Here is a 21,693-nt window from a genome sequence, read left to right on the forward strand (position 1 = left end):
GGCGGTGAATAGTATGACTGCCCTCTAGCAGACGAATGGTGAGAATCAAAGACGGCGGCAGCAATAATCAAGGTGAACCCACAATTCTGAAGTTCAGTTTTATTTAAAAGATAGCTTCTACACGGTATGCACAACGAATATTACCTTGTAAACATCTGCAAAATCAAAATCAATATATTTTATAAACTTATTCAGAAAACATACACTTCAAATGATATTTCCATTTCTAGAACAGAACAGTTAGACTGAATAATTCATTGTTGTCTCTGCTCCTGTTACAAGCGTAAAAACGAATATTTCTGGCCAAATGAAGGGTTTTTTCTCAAGTTTTTTCTCTGTGTCTAGACTGACATACATCACTCTTAATACATTATTACAGACCGGTGATTTCCTTTGGCGGGGCGGGGGTGGTGGGGTGGTTTCGTACTGTTTACGACTTTGGAAGTAGAGGTCATCCTCTTTTGAAATTTCTGAATATTGGTTCACTGTGTTTTGGATTGTAATGGAATTATTTATTTCTACAATTGCATGACTGTCTGAACTGTGGTGTTTCTTCGTCACTCTAGATCTTACATACAGTCATATTTAATTCATCTACAAACGATGATAAACTACACCCAGATTTCACCCACCATACCAGTAGTCTAGCTGCTGGACCTCGGGTGTCCTTCCAATACAATATGACACACGAACGAACATTGCTATCGAGGATGGAACATCCGATGTCTAGCAAAAGTCATCTCCGCAGGTCAGGGATATAAATAACTGCCAATCAGAGAACCACATTGATGACAAGCACAAACAGAGAACAATACCTAATTTGTTCATGGATATTCAGATTAAGGAGGGCTTGTAAAAATAACCACCAATACCTTAACTGAAATGTGTGAATGACAATGTCTACACACTGATCAAACGCACAATTACCATAAACCGATAAGACATAGTAATTAGTAGTTTGTTATTATATAGGTCATGGGTTATTGAATATATTAACATATATATATATATATATATGCATACATGGCCAAACCAACGCCCATACGTCATCTCAATGGAATGTCAAGTCTGAAAATGGCATTAGCAAGACATTCGGGCAAGCCCTCACTGCGAACTTCGTTAGCTTATCGTATCGGAAGAAAGCCCGAACGTCTAGCAGCAAGACTACCATACCAGTTATTATACACGTCATGTAAATAATATCAAAACTTGCATTATGACTTTTTCGAATATTTAAAATTATTACCTAAAAGGCTATGAACAACCCTAAAATTGCCTTAAAAGAATCCAAAAATCTTCAGAGCTTCAAGGTGAGACCCCTAGGTCTAACCATTACTTCCACAAATGTTATTCCTGACGTTTAGGCTGTCGGTGGCCAAACAGATAGCTCGTGTGCCTCTTAGGACTGCGGCCAGGGTTCGAAGTTGCCAAGAGTAGGCTGGATTTGGTTAACGTATTTACCAAATCTGTGTGTAAGAAGTATGATGCTCAGTTTGACACTCTCGATCAATGCAGGGTTTCGGCGGGTACTTTGGTTTCTTCCTGCTTAAACACTAAGCATATGAGCGTTGTACTACGTGATAGGCGACTGTATTTGAATTTTCGAATATTCTTACAAGTTAAACGGCATAAAGCAATATAATAATGCAAATGTTAAAACAGTCTTTTAAGGTTGAAGCCTAACACACGCGATTGTACCTCACATGTTTCATTTAAGCTTCGTGACATTTGTATGAAGCTTTCAAGTTGATTCTTGCTGACAGTGTCAAGATTCCATGGGGAAGGTCTAAAACTGAACACTGTTTATATCCTATTGTCAGTGTAGGAAAGGACGCCATTATCATATCATATCGATTACAGCTAAGAAGGCTAAAAGCCTATGACAAGATAGTGAGTCAAATACCAAAAACGTAACAGTTACTGTCTGAATAGACTGAGTGTATATACAGTTACATTTGGGGTTTGTTTTGTTTCTTTTCACAATTTGGGGGGGGGGGGGTTTCATTATATAGGAGTTGGAGTGAACGTGTCAATACACTCACTGTCGCAGTTTTCGGACGGGCAGCTTTTGGAAAAACATCGACATGTCGATGTCCACTGTTGTCGACGTTTTGTCTGGAATTGTCACATTGTCACAGCTTAACAACCAATTAGTTGCTAATTTTGTATCACGGACTACGTACTGTTCGGTTGTTCTGGTTGCCATGATTGCTGTCTGTACTGTCAAAGAAGTATGTAGGGCATATTGTACCAGATAATCGTTTTTGTAGGCGCATAGAACAGCTGTACATCCAAATAAGTAAGTTTTCATAAGCTCTATAGATTTATTTCCTTTTCGGGTGTCTTCTCATAAGATGAAATTAATGAGTTCGAAAAAACTTATACAATTTCACGCAGTACACTTTACACTGCACTGCACTGAAATAAAAATCGATTTGCAAATGCAAGTGAACAAGAATTTAAATTGGAAATCGATTCACAAATGCCAACCTGCATGAAAATAAATTTAAAATGAAAGTCGATTTGAAATGAACTTTTTTCTTTCGTTATTTAATCAATATTGATTTGTGATATCATGAGCCTCCTCAGTTACTGTACTGTTTGATTTTTTCAAATAACATGTATCTTGTATTTATTCGATATTACCCAGCAATTGTATGTAATAGTGACACCAGAATGAAAGCAAATCGCCTAAAAAGGTCGTATTTTTTAGTCCACTAGCTGACGAAATGTTTAAACACGTTTGCTTATTCCAAAATACAAACATTTGCCATTTGACATTTCAAGCACCTCACTAGGAAACATGTCTTCGTTTGACTCGGTTATAAAAGATGTATCATCACGAATTAATATCGTATTAAAGGTGTTGATTATAGTTGACTACAATCTCTTTTCTTCGCATACCCTTTTAATGGCAGATATGGAAAAGCATTTTCACCTCGAGGCATAGCAAATTTCGCTTCGCTTTGTGAGGTTGACAATCGAATGTTTCAATGGTTCACTTTGCTACCCAAGGGAGCAAAAATGGAAAGTTACGTAACGGATATAAAAGTAATCCGCATATGTAGTTCAGGAAATAACTTGATAACAAAAAAATGCAACTGTTATATATATATATATATATATATATATATATATATATATATATATATATATATATATATATATATATATATATAACTCGGTGAGTATCAATCTGCTATAAGACAGTGCTCTATACCGCAGTGGCAGAGCGTAATAGTTTTATATATATATATATATATATATATATATATATATATATATATATATATATATATATATATATATATATATATATATATATATATATGAGGTATTAATTTTACTATATTGAACATGTTGTGTATAGGGAAATTCAATATAATACTATTAATAGGCTTTACCATGCTCAGTGATGTAAAAGTCACTTTCAACTTTACATAATACGACTTGTCAGGTTATGTAATTGCCAGGATTATCCAAACCACAATAGCCATATCGTGGATGGGAAATTGGAATATATTGTGGATGTTTAAAGCAACTTGCTTTAGTCAATTTTTTGTACTTAAAAAACAGTGAGTAACAACATAGACCAAGTCAGTGTTTGGAACTCAATAAATTGCAAAAGGCATCGATGCACCACCACCATGTCAACTGTGCATGGAATGGATGAAGTTCATGTAGTTATCAGGGAATAGTTTTTTCGTTCCACTAGGTTCTAATGCAATCTGATTAAAATCCGATGTAGATGTCAGCTAATTGTTCACTGCTATTATACCTTCGTTATTTTGCCTGAATTGACCTTCGTAGTACATGTTTACGTGTTTAGCCTGATCCTATGCGATCAGGCTAAAAACGTAAACAAGTACTACGAAGGTCAATTATGAATTAAGGCAAAATAACGAAGGTAAAATAGCAATGAATGATTAGCCGACATCTACATCGGATTTTAATCAGATTGAGTTCTAATGTTACAACATGCATATGGAAATAATTTCCTCCTCCTTCAACCTCAATTGACCTTCATTACCAAGAATCTCCTTACGAATATCTGAAATCTGAAACACTGTGATCACTGGTAAATAAGTGTACAATTAGAAGATAGTTCCGATTATTTTGTCTGGTGTGGTTCCACAAAGCTGTCTCCAAGACGACGTACATTCGAGCCTACATATAACAAAACAACTGTGTGTAATACAATACCGTCACTCATCAGAATTGAGGACAAAACGACGTGTATTTACATGGATAACAATCGTAAGGGAATAACCTGTGGGTAATTTCTAATCCATGTAGTTCTGTATGGACCAACAGATCTCTGGCATTAAGCCGCCAAGATGTTAAAAGATACATTAGGACTTAAGAAATGGTGAATTGGTTTTAATACCCTGTTAATCGAACGCACAATATTGAAATGCTTGTATATAATGTTCTTGACGCTGATGAGAAAAGAGTGATAAGTTAGAGTCAATTTTGGACGTTCTTTATTCATGATCTAAAGCTGCATTAGTATAAGATATAGTACGCATTGTCTTGACACCAATGTGAACTATTGCGATAAATGATAATCCTTTCTTAAAGTAGTTGTAAAGTAGTTAAATACTTCCTTTTATCACGAATTTCAACACAATAAAACGATCAGTTACTTATGCAAATATGTCACGTATATTGATTATCGTAATTTGCATATAGTTTATGTTTTACTTATATCTAGGAACAAAACTAGGCTTACTGAAAGACACTGAAAGTTGTTGATATTGAATTCATATTATATAATTTACTAAACGTTTTCTTTTATTTCGCAATAAGTTTAATTTTACCGTAATTTATTGTATGGAATGAAAGAAATGTTCAATCTTAATATAATGATTTGAACAAAATGTGAAAGAAAATTCTAATTGGAGAACTCAGTAGAGAACATTTACAGAAGGTAGTGGGCAGACCCGGGTGCTGTTTGGACGTTGGCAATAAGTGGCGTATCTATACCGGTACTAGGAAAGACAGGTTTCAGTTGAACTTTGGAAAGAAAGTATTATTTATCTCAGCGGCAAGTCAGGCGATAAAAGGACTGACTAAGATTACTCCTGCCTAAACTGTTCTTGAGAATAAGCACGCTTTTAAAGATCACGTGTACCGGAACAGTGGAATTGAACATAAAGGTGTAGGGTGTATGCCACAGTACTGACGATCAATATGTGAGCCCATATTGCCTAGCAGCACATGCATTGTGAGTCTGTAAATTGTGCAAATTAGCGATCTCTAATATATTTTCAACTAGATCTAAAATGTCAGCATTATTAAAATGGCATCATTATCTCACACATTCATACATATATAAAAGATAATAATTGAAAGCCATTATGAATGGAACATGGACATTTGACAGAATGTCAATGTGGGTATCAAATCAAGATTCGTGACTACATAATATTAGCCTTTAAGGTAAAGAGTGCAATAATGTTGAAACCAATTAACTGGATCAAAGTTATCAAATAAGCCACGCGATTTAAATCGATGGTTCACTACAGTGACTGTACACTCCTCGCTAATATGTATCTTATATCTCTATTGTACGCTGGCTTAACTTTGAATAAAAATGTGTCCAGTTAAAAATTGTAACTTTTTGCAGCAAATTAAAATTCTTTGTGCGGGAAATTACAAAAGAAGTGCACACGTGCACTGACCACTGTGCATTTTCCGCGAGTAACAGTAGTCTTGAAAGTCTCCTTCATTTGATATGTCAGCTATTGAAGCTCAAAAAAAGACGGAAAAAGTCGTTCAACGTGAGGTCGCCTGCTATGCTGCATGCAGTGATTCCGAAGATGCGCTCGATCTCATTTACATCTTGTTCCTTATATTAAAACATTTGATACTGATAAAACGGCAGATCTCTTTTTGGAATATTTGGTGGCCCTGAAAAATTATTAAACTAGGTACGCAGTTTAAGATCCCCTCTTTGAAGATCCACTTTCAATAATTGTGTTCGACGTTGCCTTTGGTTAAAATGTTCTTTGATATAATTTTTTCATTTCACACTGACACTAGCGTTATTCCGCAATTCATTTTGAAGCAACAATTTGCTATGGAAAGAATGGCCCTGAATTTGTAAACAGAGCTGTACCTTCGACATCAAAATCCAAACTTCAATTGCCATTATAAAGATAATGACAAGGAGAATTCACTGAGTTCACCTTGGGTTCCGACGTAAACGAGGCCATACAAGTTTTGGGAGTTAGGTAAAGAAAATGGTTATTGTGTTGTTACTTATTAGAGAAAGCATCATCCATTTTTTATCCTTTGAATGTGACATCTTTTCGGCAACTACTTTGAAAGATACGACCTTAGGCCAGAAAAAATGAAAAAGCTGTTCAACCTACCCATACATTTTTTTCTTGTGATGGACAATATATCCTCATGCGAGCTTCGCATTTCTTTTCAAAATTAAGGACATTTCTTTATATTTTCTGAATAGTACATGTAACAATACACATTTGAGTCTATTCCAAATTGTATAATATACAGTGGTTTACTTGGCTCTGATGATGCATGCAAGCATGAATTGAGATTAAATTAAGCTGTTGCATATCCAATGTGCACTAAAAAGAATGGAACAATGGTTTACGACCATTGGATTGGGCTAGCTGAGCAGTCATTGGGCTATGAAAAGTCCGAAAGTCTTGAAATGTTTTGCTCTTTATTCGGGATTTTTGGAACCAAATTAAACTTCAGAAGAAGTCATTTACCAAGTGCACATCCGCAAAATATCTTTCAGCTTTGCCACAACAAAATACACTTCCAGATAATATGTAATGCATAGCATAATTGTTTCAGTTCTGGTATTTCATTACCATAATTCAAGCATTGTAAGACTTTAAATTATGTCTATAGTTGGATATTTTATGCCTCTATAAATGGCCTCCTATACTGTCTTATTTTCATTTTTTTCACCTTTGGAGTTGTCTCCTTCCAATCAGTAGCAATCGAGGTGATAATTGTCTTTCTCCCAAAGCAAGATGGAAGGTGTATGGCTATTAAAGTACCTCATTGTAGGTTAGAGCTAATTAGAGACATCTCCTTATGCATGTGAAATCCACATCCTGTGTAAAGTAATCTCATTATTGTAGTTGGCTATCACTGATTTTTATGCATCATTGTACCATGTGATTTTATATCTCCACTATAGTGTAGGTGACAGAAGGGGTGACTAAAATAATGCTCGAGTTTCATTTGGCGGGGCTTAACATTTTTTTTAGAAGAGAGGGTGACAGGAACTCCAATATTTGTTTAACCGTAAGTTTTGTGCTGACTAAGTATTCTGCGATACCTACAATCGCACACTGTTAGGAGAATACAAACAGTGGATTCAACATGATCGGAGAATGCAAACTGAGTTTCAATGTTCATAAACAAAATCAGTTCAGGATGGTCAAGATCAGTCACGGAACCTGATGCATCGAATACCCCTTAAATCCATCAACATCAAGGTAAGGCCCTCAAATATAATTTTACTTTTTGAGGAAATTCTTTCCTAATTTTCTTTCGGTTCGTGATAGCAATGGGTTAAAATAACACCAATATATGACATTGTGAGGAGTTGATTTATGGACTGATAAGAATAAGAATTACAGTTAATTTCCTATTTTCAATGTTCATAAACTAAATAGAAAATAGGTTGGCCGCGATTGGTCATGAACTCTTGGACCTGAGAAGCAACACCATCAAACTTTTGTTTGATCAGGACAGTGTAAACGAAAATCAACATCGGAGTATTGTATTTTTCATCAGAGTGTAAAAACTGAAAAGAACTACCCAAAAGGCATGGTCACATGACTCAGCCTCGTTGTCGAGTATTGAAAGCACCACGTAAAATATTTGAGTCCGTTCATTCGTTTCTTACAGTTTGGTGTTGTAAGATTGACAGGAATTGTATGACACTTTAGCGGTATGATATAAGCCGTCTTTTTGACGTCGTTGCAACGTTTCATATATGCAAGTAACTGCTGTTATAGTAATATAGTTCGTTTTACTGCATTCGTACATCTCTCTACATGGTTTCCAACACGCATGAGATGTTCAACAAATCGACATGGGAAAATATTAATTCCTCACTTTGGTCGAAGAACACGTCACCGAACTACGATATGGATTACACGAATTTGACGGGCCATTTTGAACTCGAACAAGATATCGCTGCTGCCGTACGTATCATGGTGTTCTCAGCAGTAACTGTTTTTGGCAACATCCTGGTCGTTACATCGGTACTCTTGAATAAACAATTGTGGACGACAGGGTATGTTTTCATCGCTAGTTTAGGCACAGTTGATACAATCTCAGGTTTCTACATCGCGGTGGGGGCATTACCAACAGGTTTTCCGAACAGTATATCGAATCGGGCCACCTTCTGTGCAGCAGCATTCTCCGTATTGCTCTGGTTGTGGTCGACAAGTATTTTTCATTTGGTCGTCATTGCTATCGATCGCTATCTGACAGTAACCAAGCCTCTTACTTACCTATTGACGATGACGAAATCAAAATGTCTTTCTCTCATCACATGTGCCTGGTTGCTTGGAACTTTCGTCGGAGTTCTCCCTTTGATCGGATGGTTGTATCAACCAACACCAAAGGTCATCAACTGCAATAGTCCATCTGTCATTTTTGGTGGAGAATACTTGATGTTTATCTGCTTTGGCGTGTTCTTTGTACCACTGCTCGTCATGTGTATTTTGTACGGCCGCCTTGGACGTATCGCTATCAAACAACAGCACAGTATACTGGCACTACATTCCGCTGTTAATTCGACAGACATGCCCGTTCTGTCTTTGTCACGAAACTCTGTACGACCGTCAACCATGCCTAGCAATGATATACCTATAAGACGGATGCAGGCGTCGAATTCTGAGACGAGAAAAATTCGCATGAAGATCTTTAAGAAAGAAATGCGAACTACAAAAACGCTTCTTATTATTCTAGGTTTCTTTGCGTTATCCTGGATGCCCTTTTCCATGATGCTCATCTTAGAATATCGCGAAGAAGGCTGGTACAACGGACAACTCAACGATATTGCATTTTCTCTTGGGATGATTAGCTCTGCCGGTAATCCGTTTATCTACGCACTCAGAGACAAGCGCTTAAGGGCAACGTTTATTAAGATTTTGAGGTGCCGAAAAGTATACTAGTAGGTCATCTTTCGTTTGAACATTTTCCGAGCCGACACCAGAGTTTACGATTATTCATCATGTGTTGTGCACATTTAGAACTTGAGTTGGACGGAATTATAGACTAAACCTACAACATATGTTTAAAAAGTTTGCATATATCTGTTAAAGCCGTTTTATTTAATTCGTAGTTATACTTACTCTCTTAGGCAAAGTAGCTATAATTCAAGGCAAACACACACGCATACATACATACATACATACATCGTGGAGTCACGATGGGTGAATGGTTAGCGTGACCGGCTTGGAATCTACAGGTTGCAGGTTCGAGCCCTGTCGCTGCCTGCTGTTTGTTTCTGAGTGGCTAAAGTGGGCTTCAGTCAACCCAGCTGTATAATTGGGGACCTGGTAGGATGTAGGTTGCAATGTGAACGCTTTAATCCTATGCGCTGAAATGGCTGCAATGGATTGTATGCTCCCCGGGGAGTTGAGAAAGTGGGAAAGCGCTATATAAGAACCCAACATTAACATTATAACATTATACATACATAAGCGGTTAAATGATAGACATGATACATCTATAAATGAAACCATAGCAACGGTCAGTATGGATAATCTGAGTTATAGAAACACTCTCTTATATAATTCATCATAAAAGTGTTATAAAAGGCGTTGATAATGTGCACAATCTGGGGAAACAAGTTAAAAACCACCAAACTAAAAAAAGGAAATTATAGATCGCATGATGACTAAACATGGGAAATCGGCTCAAGACATTCCTCGTCTATTAGCGTCTTTGATTATATGCTAGAATATCTCAAGACACATATTACACAAACATGTCTGATCCTTTTTGCAGCATTAAATAATCTTAGTTTTTTTTATCTAATCTTGTAATGAAAACGACGGAGAAAACCGTGTTTTCGTTTAATTTAAGATTCAATTCGATAATACATCCTCAATTGCTTGTATGATTCATTCAAGTGTGAATTATTCCCATGAAAGAAATGCTGTTTAAGCGCCAAGCAATTATGATACCTACGGTTCCACTTGATGGTTGATAGTAATTGATGTAAAATCGATATAGGTTGTAGCGCTCTTGATAGAGACACTTTTGTAGAGTCTGTACACACATTGGCGTTGAGGACGAATACAATTTGTTTGTATTGTTGTGTTTATTAAACCCTCAGAGATATGTATTTACCGAGGGTAATTTTCCCAGTAAACATCAACTCCGTACAACTGACACTAGTATTACACCATTAATAAACCAAGTTGTAAATTTTGTACATATAAGGTTTGAAGTTTGAGACAAGACAGAATGTTTTGAAAGTCTGACTTTGGTTTTTTTGTCTCATAGACAGGTTTTTGTATACATTTGTAATTTACTTTGTGTTTGTTCTAATAATATGTTTATTGCGTTTCTAGGCCACCAGCCCAAATGCAAAATTTACGAATAGTGAAAAAGACATTTCTGTCGTACGAATAGCAAAAATGACAATATATTACATAGTATTTACTTTGAAAGTTGTCATCGTTGTAGCTTTATATACATAGTTACACATATTGAGCAAAATATCTGAATTATAAGTACTCATTAGAGTTTTAAACTGATTGTAATTGGGGTTGGTTGTGAACATTGATTGGTAAGAGTTGGGTTCCAAGGTAATCATAAACTGGATAAGTTAAAAGACAGTGGTACTCGTACATCTTCGACATCACCGAAGATACATATGATACATAGTTTAATGTGTGATTAGTTTTTGTTCTGTTAACACCTGCATTTCAACCAGTTGCCTTGAAACGCAATCAACTTCCGTTTGTTTTCAGCCTATATTGACAATTTTGTAAAAAAAAAAAATGGCGATTGTGATAATATGTAGAGCTTTGGTGAAATCTTAAACAATCACTTTACTGCTATGTGAGAACAATGTACAAACGTTGGAATTTTACCCATTCAATGCTATGAATTAAGTAGTATAACGCTTTCAAAAGATTTTAGCTTGACCTAATATGTTGTATAAAACTTTAGACACTACCTAATTTTTTGTTCAATTTACAGATATATAGTTTAGAGTATAGTCAACAAATTCTTCATGAACATAGCTGATCTTATTATTCGATGTTGTTGTACAATAAACTATCATTTTATATGTGCATTATACACATTTGAACTAAGTTCACACTTAACACTTTTACTGAATCTATTAGTACTTTTATATGTGTGAGAAGATGTACTTTACTATCCTATAACGTAATTTGCACTGGTTACTGATAACAACTTAAAGGAAAAGTCCAGTCAGACTTATTTCTAATTCTACGAAAATATTTCGACGAAGGCTTGCTGTTGGCCATTGCTTCTGTTCTGTCGTCGATGGTTTATAGGTCGTCTCTTTTTTTTCTTGCCTTTGGGTTGATGTTGGCGTTCACGTCCATTATGTAGTTCTTTTTTATATTCTCTCTTATTCTCTCTCGTATTAGCTTTCATGGGCTCGATAAAAGTTTCTTGTTTTGTCAGCAGGGATGAACATTTTTCCTTAGAGCTCTTGATTTCCTTCATGTCGTGTCCGAGCTTATTCTGGAAATTGTCCTTCTAACCTCTGACCTCTTTGTTTTCTATCATCTGGAGGGAGCATCTCGTCTTCAGAAAGGTTTTATAAACGAAAATAACTCCAAGTACTTTAACTTCTGTTTGACCACTAACATGGTATTACGGACGTTGATCGTATGGCGTACATAACAATGCATACAGTCTGAGTCAGGAAGTCGGGTGCTCGCACCTTTTAGCAATAATCCATGTTCGAGCCATAAATATCCACCCACTATGTAGTATTGTTACATCGCATTAGAGTCACCACTACACTTCAGTATCTTGAAATTACGTTTTGTTCTTGATGCCTCGGTAGTCTACTAAATTTGTAAGGAAGTGTTTTTGGCATTATAGCCGAAGATTGTTTGGCTTGAAGGCAGAATATAAATACAAGACAAGAGTATTATGTATCGGTGAATACACTGTACATTTGTAGGTACGAGTCGTGACGCGATGACAGCAAAGCCCAAAGAAATCCTCTGATGATAGTCTGTTACCCATCATTTAATCTCTCTGGTGAATGACATAGCAGTCACCATGACGATTGTAACCATATATGGATATGGAAGAGAAACAGTGACAGTGAGAGATTTTTTACTATACATCATTACAGCTGCAAAGGGCTTGCAACAGATGATGAGGAGGACAGCATCTATGTATGCGACGGGGCTGAGTAAGAGTAAGAAGTTTGACTCAAAAAGCAAATATTTGTGCTGTGTTGGAAAGGAAATGCTTGATTTTAAAAATCCTACAAGAGCTGCAGTAAGAGGTTGAACATAACAAGAACAGTTATCTTGCAATTCTATTTTCAAAGCCACTTTACGTAGATATCGGAAATATGACTGCTGGATATAAAACAATATCGTACAATTTAACAACAGGTGTCTCAAATAGATGTACAGATATACTTATAATTCTTTATAGTGTGAAACAATACAAAGAAAGGATAAAATATTACAGTTCAATTTACACACCAGTGTTAACATGAATAACAGACATAATTCTTGGCGTAGCCATGGTAGCGAAGGGTGTTGCTATTGACTGTAATTTTATTACATTATACAGGGGTCCGACTAGCTCGTAACTCCATAATGTAATATCATACTCGTCTTCTTTCATTTTATGTATATATACATATATATACAGTAGACCCTCGCTAACTCGCGGGTGTCCGGGTCCATCAAGAAACCCGCGACTTAGCGAGGGCCGCGACTTAGCGAGGTGCTCATTATATATTCATAACCACACATTAACACACGTCACACGTCAGCTTTTCTTCATTATTCAGTAATGTGCAGATGAAACTAGTACTGTACATGTTTTTATGAGTGCAAGTTTATGGGCGATATTCATAAAAAAAACAATAAGATACGCACGAAATCAAAGTTTCAATATTCAGTAAATCCAGGGTAAATCTTTTCAGTTCACGAACATGACGGTATGTATTCGAAATTTATTGTGATGGACGCATGGACGTAATATTGTAACAGTCCTGGGTTAACAGTAAATCTTCGAGGAAGATTATCGTATAATTGTGTGACTCTCAAAGCATCAATCGCGGCTAGACTTTCTTTTTTGTCTTTTGCACGGTCGACAAACTAACAGTACAACTTACAAGCTCACGCCTGGCGGCCATGGTAGGGCCAAGAAATGCTGTTGAATTTCCGGGTTGCGGAAGTGCAGTTTTGACTTTTATATCATCGAATAACGGGATTTGTTTTATATATTCTAAAACAACAACTAATTTTTTATGTTTCTCAGTACAGCAACATTCCTAAATGATGGGGTTCAGTTGAGAAATCGCAAGGTTCGGCAACACGTGGCGTGATGCATGATGTCGGTAGATATATAAACATAGCTATAGAGACGCAAGTGATGAACGTATTCAGTGATGAACGTATTCAGTTATTCGTAGACCGAAATTTCGTTATATAAATGACGTTTTCCTCAAAATTTTGAAGAATCAAAACGTTTTTAGGTGACTTCTAAATCAATCAAATCAAACGATATATTAATGCGAGACAAGCTTTAGTTTTTAATTTGTTTTTGTGGACAATGTTCGAATTCGACTGACGTATCCTGTGACTCGATTCTAACACGATCAATGCACCGTTCACCAGCCAGACGAAAATGGTCGACGTGCTTGTTGACTAGCCGAGAAGTGCATAAGGAACTTGTGAATGTGAGGCAGTCCGAATAAATAGAAGGCGATTGCTAACATCAAAGTCAAACCGCGACACCTCTTCATCGAAACACCAACGAGTTTGAAATTGGCAGGCGTACCATTTGTTTAAAAAAATACACAAAGAGGAGTTCCGAAAACAATAGGAAAACAAAAGAAAAAATATATATATAGGAAGTCAGTGGTAAGATTTGTCCGTAGTACAGTGCTCGATACGTCTGCACGCAGAGCGGAGTATATGTTGAGGGTAGAAGAAAATCAAGTCGGGTTTTTCGTCTCTACAAGCCTGTTTCGTGAGTAAGTCACTCGTCAGGAGATGTTTATGGAGATGGAAATGTTCGTGAGTAAATCTCCTGACGAGTGATTTACTCACGAAACAGGCTTGTAGAGACGAAAAACCCGACTTGATTTTCTTCTACCCTCAACATATATATATATATATATATATATATATATATATATATATATATATATATATATATATATATATATATATATATATATATATATATATATATATATATATATATATTCTCGATTGAAAGAAGTTTTCGCTCAAGGTCTGAGCAAAATCAACTACATGTGTTTCTGAGAAGTGCATTCAAACTTATGGTTGCAAACTTTGTATGATTAAACATTGTCTAAGCGAAAATCGGGATTATTGGTATATGTATGATCATGATATACGTCGCTATGTGCATCTATACGATGCTGAGTGGTTAGAGTGCTCTAATGTCTGAAATAAGGACCTCGATTGCAACTGTGCATCTCTGTCTTGAAATGGGCAAATATACTGTGACAGCACAGCAAGCAACACGACCACACACACATATTTGAAATTCGTCTCGAGCTTTCCAAACTTTCAAATTACCGAATGTTGTTTGTTTGAAACCTACTATGCTGAAACCATGTACTGGCACATGGATTCTTGATTTGTGTTCTGCAGAAAATGTAATACTTTGATTGGATTTTTTTTCACAGAAATGATTAGTGTTGATCATCATGAACGAATTGTAGGAGCCGTTGCAGTTCAAATTGAACGGACTATAACATCACTGTTTACAACTCAAGGTCTCATATTCAAGTTTGTGTGCTAATTATGAACATTTCAAGTTCTAAGAACTTGACATGCAGACTATAACGAATATTGTCTTATAGTATCAGTTTCATTGGTAGTATCGTGTATTATTTGAAAGGGCATCGAACTTTGTAGAAAGCTAAAGGAAGGTACGTGTGTACTGTAAGTTGTTTTTAATGTTTTTGTCAATTCTATCACAGTGACTAGTCAAAAACCCGTTTTATGAACAAAATATGGGTGTATTATACGCTGGCACTGGAGAGAATCACGGTACATACATGAATAAACACACTGTACACGTTAACATTGCTACTATCTAACACTCTCTTAACAAAGTTGTAGACACTTTTCCTGACACGTTCACCAAAAGACAAAACTGAATAATAAAAAAAAAACAATCATACTAAACCACTCGGACAGATTAAAAATTTTCTCAAACTTTGTTGTTTGTTTTCAACTTAAAGTTAGACCATCAAACGAACAAAAAATTACACCGTCAATAAAGCTTCTTTAAGACTGACCAGCAATTAACCCGATCAAACACTTTAGAAATATCAATAAAACATAGAGACATATATAGAGCTCTTATAAGATTTATAAAATTAAATAACTTCTTTCAAGAGATAGACACATCAGTCAGTTGAGTGTTAAGCAAATTGATTGTCAGAAGTATACAAAAGTAACTCTATATAGTTACATGTAATTAGAACATGCTAGGCTCAAGCACTTTTGAAATGACAGATGGAAGGGGAATATGCAAAGTTTAATGCATACATACATACATACATACATACATACATACATACATACATACATACATACATACATACATACATACATACATACATGCATACATACATGCATGCATACATTTATACATGCATACATTTATACATGCATACATTCATACATTCATTCATACATTCATACATACACGCAAAGAGACAGACATTTTACCATGCCCATGGCACTTAAGCTTTGTGAATCTCGAATCAGTTGTGCTAAAAACTGAATAAAATATACGAATCCAAGTACATAATACAATTTCCAAAATCGTGAGTGATTCATTGTACCATTTATGCCCTTAATTCAAATGTCGGCACTTACTTATCTTCCCTATGTGACGAACATGATAACCTTCATCTGGGCAGTTTTAGTAATATAAATAAAGGTCAGATGTTGAGGTCGATTTGTTTTGCCATTGATCCTATTCTTATAACCGGTATATCGTACGTAGGTGTAGCAAACAATAAACTGTATATGAAAGCAATGAAGGCCAAAATTAAGCATGTCATTTTGATCTAGTCGATGTCACGTTCACATACTCGATGCTATATTATCTTATCGAAGGATACCATATATTCACCTAGTCAATACGATGTTTTGCTAGTCGATGCCGTACTTTGCTAGTCGGTACGAAATTTTGCTATTTGCTTTTTTCATTCACCAAACCGATGCTATATTCTTCTACGGAATCGCACATTTCAGTGTTGTATTTCTTATTCGTATATTCGATCTAACACTTTGAACACCCACAAGGCACTGGAGATGATTGTGATCGTGTCTTGGAGTTGTCCACTCAAATATGCACTTCTGTCACGGATGACAGAATACAAATTTCTGTTATTCGTAACATTTCAACAATTTTATATCAGATGATTTAGAGTGGAGCAAAGTTTGGATGTGTCACCTGAGGTCAAAGTGACCTCTCAGCTGTCATGAATTAATATTTAGAATTATGGTTGTATTTCGCGAATAGTATTCTGAGATGACAATATTAAAAACTGTATAGGACATATGCACTTTGTTATGGTTAGCGTATGTACTAAATTACATTGAAATTGAAGTATCACCGAACATCATTAATTATGGAAATTATCAATTAAATCTTTAAGCTAAATCAACAAACTTTACAAGACGTGTGTGCTTTCTCATGTTTAACGTATGTACCAAATTATATTGAATTTGAAGTATGCGTTCGATCCAAAGATATAACCTAATTACTAAAAACCATCAACTACATATATGCAAATGACTAATTAATGTTCATTGGATGTTTACCAAAATCTAATCAGTACAGACGGAAACAGACAGACAGACAGACAGACAGACAGACAGACAGACAGACAGACAGACAGACAGACAGACAGACAGACAAATCCATAACATAACCCTCCCCCCCCCCTTACGGGAGGTAACATTAATCCAAGAACACTGTATGTAGTCTGATGTAATTCCCTAAAATCAAGGTGATCACGTGTACAAGGGGAGATATGAGAGTGATTCTAGTATAGTTACATAACCTGTCAGCTATGTGCGAAGGTCAAATAAAAATATTAGTGTGTAACCCCATCAACCCTAAATGCCTTTGCCTCATCTGTGGTCACTTTTTTAAAAAGTCGTATTCCAGAGATAAACCAGGTATTTTTAGACTATAACAGTACAGTCTGCATAACGCGTTCGTCCACTTAACTTATAATTGTCTTCATTAAATTTACTTTTTTAAGTAAAATAAAATAAAATTCCAACCTACCTACCCTAATTTCTGAAGTCATTTATTGGAAACAAACTTGTTTTTTATTTGTTTGTTTTTTGCCTAAATAGCAAGCGATGGTTAAGTTTCAGTACGTAATAGGTAGAGCCTTAATACGTATAAACTTGGTTTGTTCCCCTTAAGGAAGATGCAGGCACAGATTTAAGGTAATGAGATCAAAATTCACAATTTTAGCTGATTTTGATTTTGAAGTCCGTTTTTAAGTAAAAGTTTTACAGAGAGACTATTCGCAGAATAAGTCCAACAAGCCGACAACATTTATGCAAATTACATCCATTCAATGTTCTAGACAATAACGGTGCCTAACTGCATCTGTTCGGGAAATAATTCATTAATTCGACGATAATTTGTCATATCTCCCGATGCATATTCTTGTATGTAACAACCGTTGCTTGGTTTACTCTTCAAGGGTTCACCCAGAGGTGTTTTTAAAAACTGTTCATCGCTTATGGGTGCTTGTAGATTTCTCCAGCAACGTGACATACAAAAAGAATGAATCTATTCACAAACTAGACTGTAGTGCATTATCCTCCTCAGTAAACCTACTCTCTGTAATCGAAGATCATAATGTATACTGTAGACTATTATCCAAACTGATAATTTTGACATTTTCGTAGGTGAACATTTTGACTTTAAAAGACAATGTGAAGTGGCCGCTAGTAGTATCATCATCATGCTTATCGATTCCTAGATCCTTTACTATGCAGGATGATTTAGTCAGGGTGAACTGACACAATTCGCAGTACTAAATTTAACAACAAAGCTGCATACATTCGATAAGAATTGAAACACGTGTATGTAGTAGTGCATCCTCAAATAAGTCAGTCAGTCAGTCAGTCAGTCAGTCAGTCAGTCAGTCAGTCAGTAAGTAAGTAAGTAAGTAAGTAAAGTAAAGTAAAATAAAATAAGTAAAGTAGGTAACGTAAGTAATTAAGTTAAGTAAGTAAGTAAGTAAAGTAACGTGAGTGAGTGAGTGAGTGAGTAAGTAAGTAAACAAACAAACATAAATAAATAAATAAATAAATAAATAAATAAATAAATAAATAAATAAATAAATAAATACAAATAACAGCATAAAGAATATACCGTAAAATGGAGACTACTGTCTCTATTTTACTTGCGAAGCAGTCATCATTTACGGCTTGGTGGGGGGGGGGGGGGTCGGTCGGAGGAATTGCAGTGAGAAGACAACAAAGTCGAGTAACCCCCTTCCCTGCCTCTCTTTGAAAGTTTGAGTAACACCTCTTCCTTACACATACATTTCAAGATATATATATATACTTTGAAACGTGAACCTTTTGAGTTATGGCTTAGGACCTAATTCCAAGGCTTAAATATATGCATGCTCTGCTATAATCATTTCAAGGCATTGCGTACTATTCTCTCCAGAGATCGAGGGATGCCTTTATCATATAATATATCATATATATTAATATATATGTGAGGTAAATTACATCTCTACAGTACAATCTCGCATGAAAATGAATATGAATCCTCCCAGCCCAACGGACTTGTATGTCATTTTAAAGGCCAAGGTCCAAACAGGCTATGTGCCCCCCCTACGGAAGTAGGTTTGCGCATGTCACCATGTGCAAAGGAATACGTTTGTTTATCTGGGAGGAGCATTTGGTAAATCCGACCCAGGTAGTTTATCAACATATTAGTGGCTGTTCACACATATTGGTTACATGTAGTTCTTGCCTAATCCGAAGAGTCCCTTATTATATTTTTTTTCAAGTCTAGTGGCAGTGTTTCTGCTACGTTTTTTTCCGGTGCGTACGTACGGCCAGACACCCAGTCTGGGTGAAACACGTATTTCTATAAACTTATACATACAAATTATAACCAGAAAAATTATATTTTGAGGGACCTGTTCTAACACGATCCAAACACTATTACACAGTGACAATTTGTATCATTGAAATTGTAAACTGAAATGCTTGGGTACGAACAAACTTACTTACTTGTATCATTTGTTATCACAAGATTACAGTTGCACACGTACACACTGGCGTCGGCATTTGGTCGATCGTTATCACACCAAAATCGTTGGATAGGTTACTTGGTTACTTGGTTACTTTGCTTACTTGGTAGTTTAGCTCCTATTTCCTTTGGGAAGAGCCCTCAACTTTTCTTTAAAACTGGTTATACTTGGTGCAGAAATAACTTCTTCGGGAAGAGAATTCCAGCTGTCCACAACTCTATTTCCAAAAAATTGTTTTCCGATTTCTGATCTGCTATTTTGCTTGAAGATTTTTAATGAGTGACCTCTCAATCCATGACGATGGGGAGATACGAAAAATGTCTCCGGTGGGGTTTTATATCTATTAGTCATGTACTTATAAGTTTCCACCATGTCAGTTTGATGTCTTCTCTCCTCCAAGGGGGGCAAAATAATATCACTTGGACAGAGTCTAAGGCATCTCTTCTGCACCTTCTCAAGTAAATAAATATCTTGTTTCAATCTCGGATTCCATACGACCGAGGCATATTCTAGAATTGGCCTGATAATAGAGCAATATAATGTCAAAGTTTTTTCTCTAGTAAATTCACTGAAACATCTCTTAATCATGCCAATCCTTTGGTTGGATTTTTTACAAATATTCTTGATGTGTTGAGTAGGCTTAAGGTTGTTGCTAACGAGCACCCCTAAGTCCTTCTGGTTAGGCACTTCTTGGAGGTAAATTCCATTGAGAGAATAAGCATATTTGAAAGCAGCATGAAAACGAAGTGCAACACATTTAGTAGCATTAAAACGGAGTAACCACTGCTGAGACCATGAAGAAAGGGCACATAAATCTTTCTGGAGCTGATTGCAGTCATGAATACTTGAAATGTTGTTGTAAATTTTTGTGTCGTCAGCAAACATTTTCGCTGTACTTTCCACTGCATCTGGCATGTCGTTGACAAAAAGCAAAAATAGCATCGGCCCTAAGATTGTACCTTGCGGCACACCGCTAATCACAGATTTCCAAGTAGAGATCCCATTTCTCAGAACAACTCTTTGACGACGTCCAATAAGAAATGACTTTATCCACTGAATGAGATTCCCTCGTATACCAAGTTGGTGGAGTTTATAAATAAGTCTATGATGTGGTACTGAATCGAAAGCCTTCGAAAAGTCTAAGTAAATTACATCAGTTCCTTTAATTGATTTATCTTCATAGGCTTTAGTCCAGTCAGCAATACATTCTAAGAGTTGTGTAGTACAGGAACATTTTTTCTGAAAACCATGTTGCTGGCAGGATATAATGTTATTAGCTTCAGTAAAATCTAATAAAACATCGAGAACTAAACGTTCCATCACCTTGGCTACTTGACTTGTCAGGGAAACTGGCCTATAGTTATTACAAACAGTTCTGGATCCCTTCTTATGTAAAGGCGTAACATTTGCATCCTGCCAGTCCTGAGGAACTACTCCGGATGATAAGGAGTGTTGAAAAATAGCAGCAAGGGGGACATCCAAATCTAGAACCTTGCGTAACACATTAACATGGATACTATCCGGCCCACAAGCCTTGTTAGGTTTTAAGGAAATGAGCTTTTCTCTGACACTAGTAATTGTAATACGCATCGTATATCTTGGTGAAGTAGTGTGGACATTAAATGGGATTGAATGCGATAGGGGTGGCTCATCTGTCAGTACACTACAAAAGAAGTCATTCAATAAATTTGCTTTTGATATATCATCACAGATTTTAACGCCATCCTGTTCTAAAATGTCAATGGTTGATGATGAACGCATGAAATGTCTAGTATAGTTGAAAAACTTCTTGGGTTCAGTTTTGATTTGCTGAACAAGATTGTTCTCATAGTCACGTTTGGCCTGATGAACTGTCTGACGAACCTTTTCTTCAGCAATACCAGCTTGCATCTTATGAGCATAAAGATCACTAGATTTAGCACGGATAATGGCAGCACGCCTTTTCCTCTTAGCTTTCTTGACAGACTTAAAATTCGACCAGGCAGGCTTGTGTCGTTGGTTAGATTTAACTAACTTGTGAGTAATAAATTTTTCCAGACAATCATAGTATTTATTCTTAAAAATCTCCCATTTCTGATTTATTGTCTTTTTAGCGAACTCCTGTTCCCAATCAATAGTACGGATCTCATTATTAAAACCATCATAGTCTC

General features: G+C 36.1%; 1 protein-coding gene across 1 annotated transcript; it reads left to right on the forward strand.

Annotated features, from left to right (window-relative positions):
- Positions 1-8,141: 8,141 nt before the first annotated feature.
- On the forward strand, positions 8,142-9,176 carry LOC144442136 (adenosine receptor A3-like). The gene has a single exon (XM_078131403.1). The coding sequence runs from the start codon at positions 8,142-8,144 to the stop codon at positions 9,174-9,176; it is 1,035 nt and encodes a 344-aa protein (XP_077987529.1).
- The last annotated feature ends 12,517 nt before the right edge of the window (positions 9,177-21,693 follow it).

The sequence above is a fragment of the Glandiceps talaboti genome, chromosome 11 (assembly GCF_964340395.1).
Source record: "Glandiceps talaboti chromosome 11, keGlaTala1.1, whole genome shotgun sequence".
Classification (NCBI taxonomy): domain Eukaryota; kingdom Metazoa; phylum Hemichordata; class Enteropneusta; family Spengelidae; genus Glandiceps; species Glandiceps talaboti.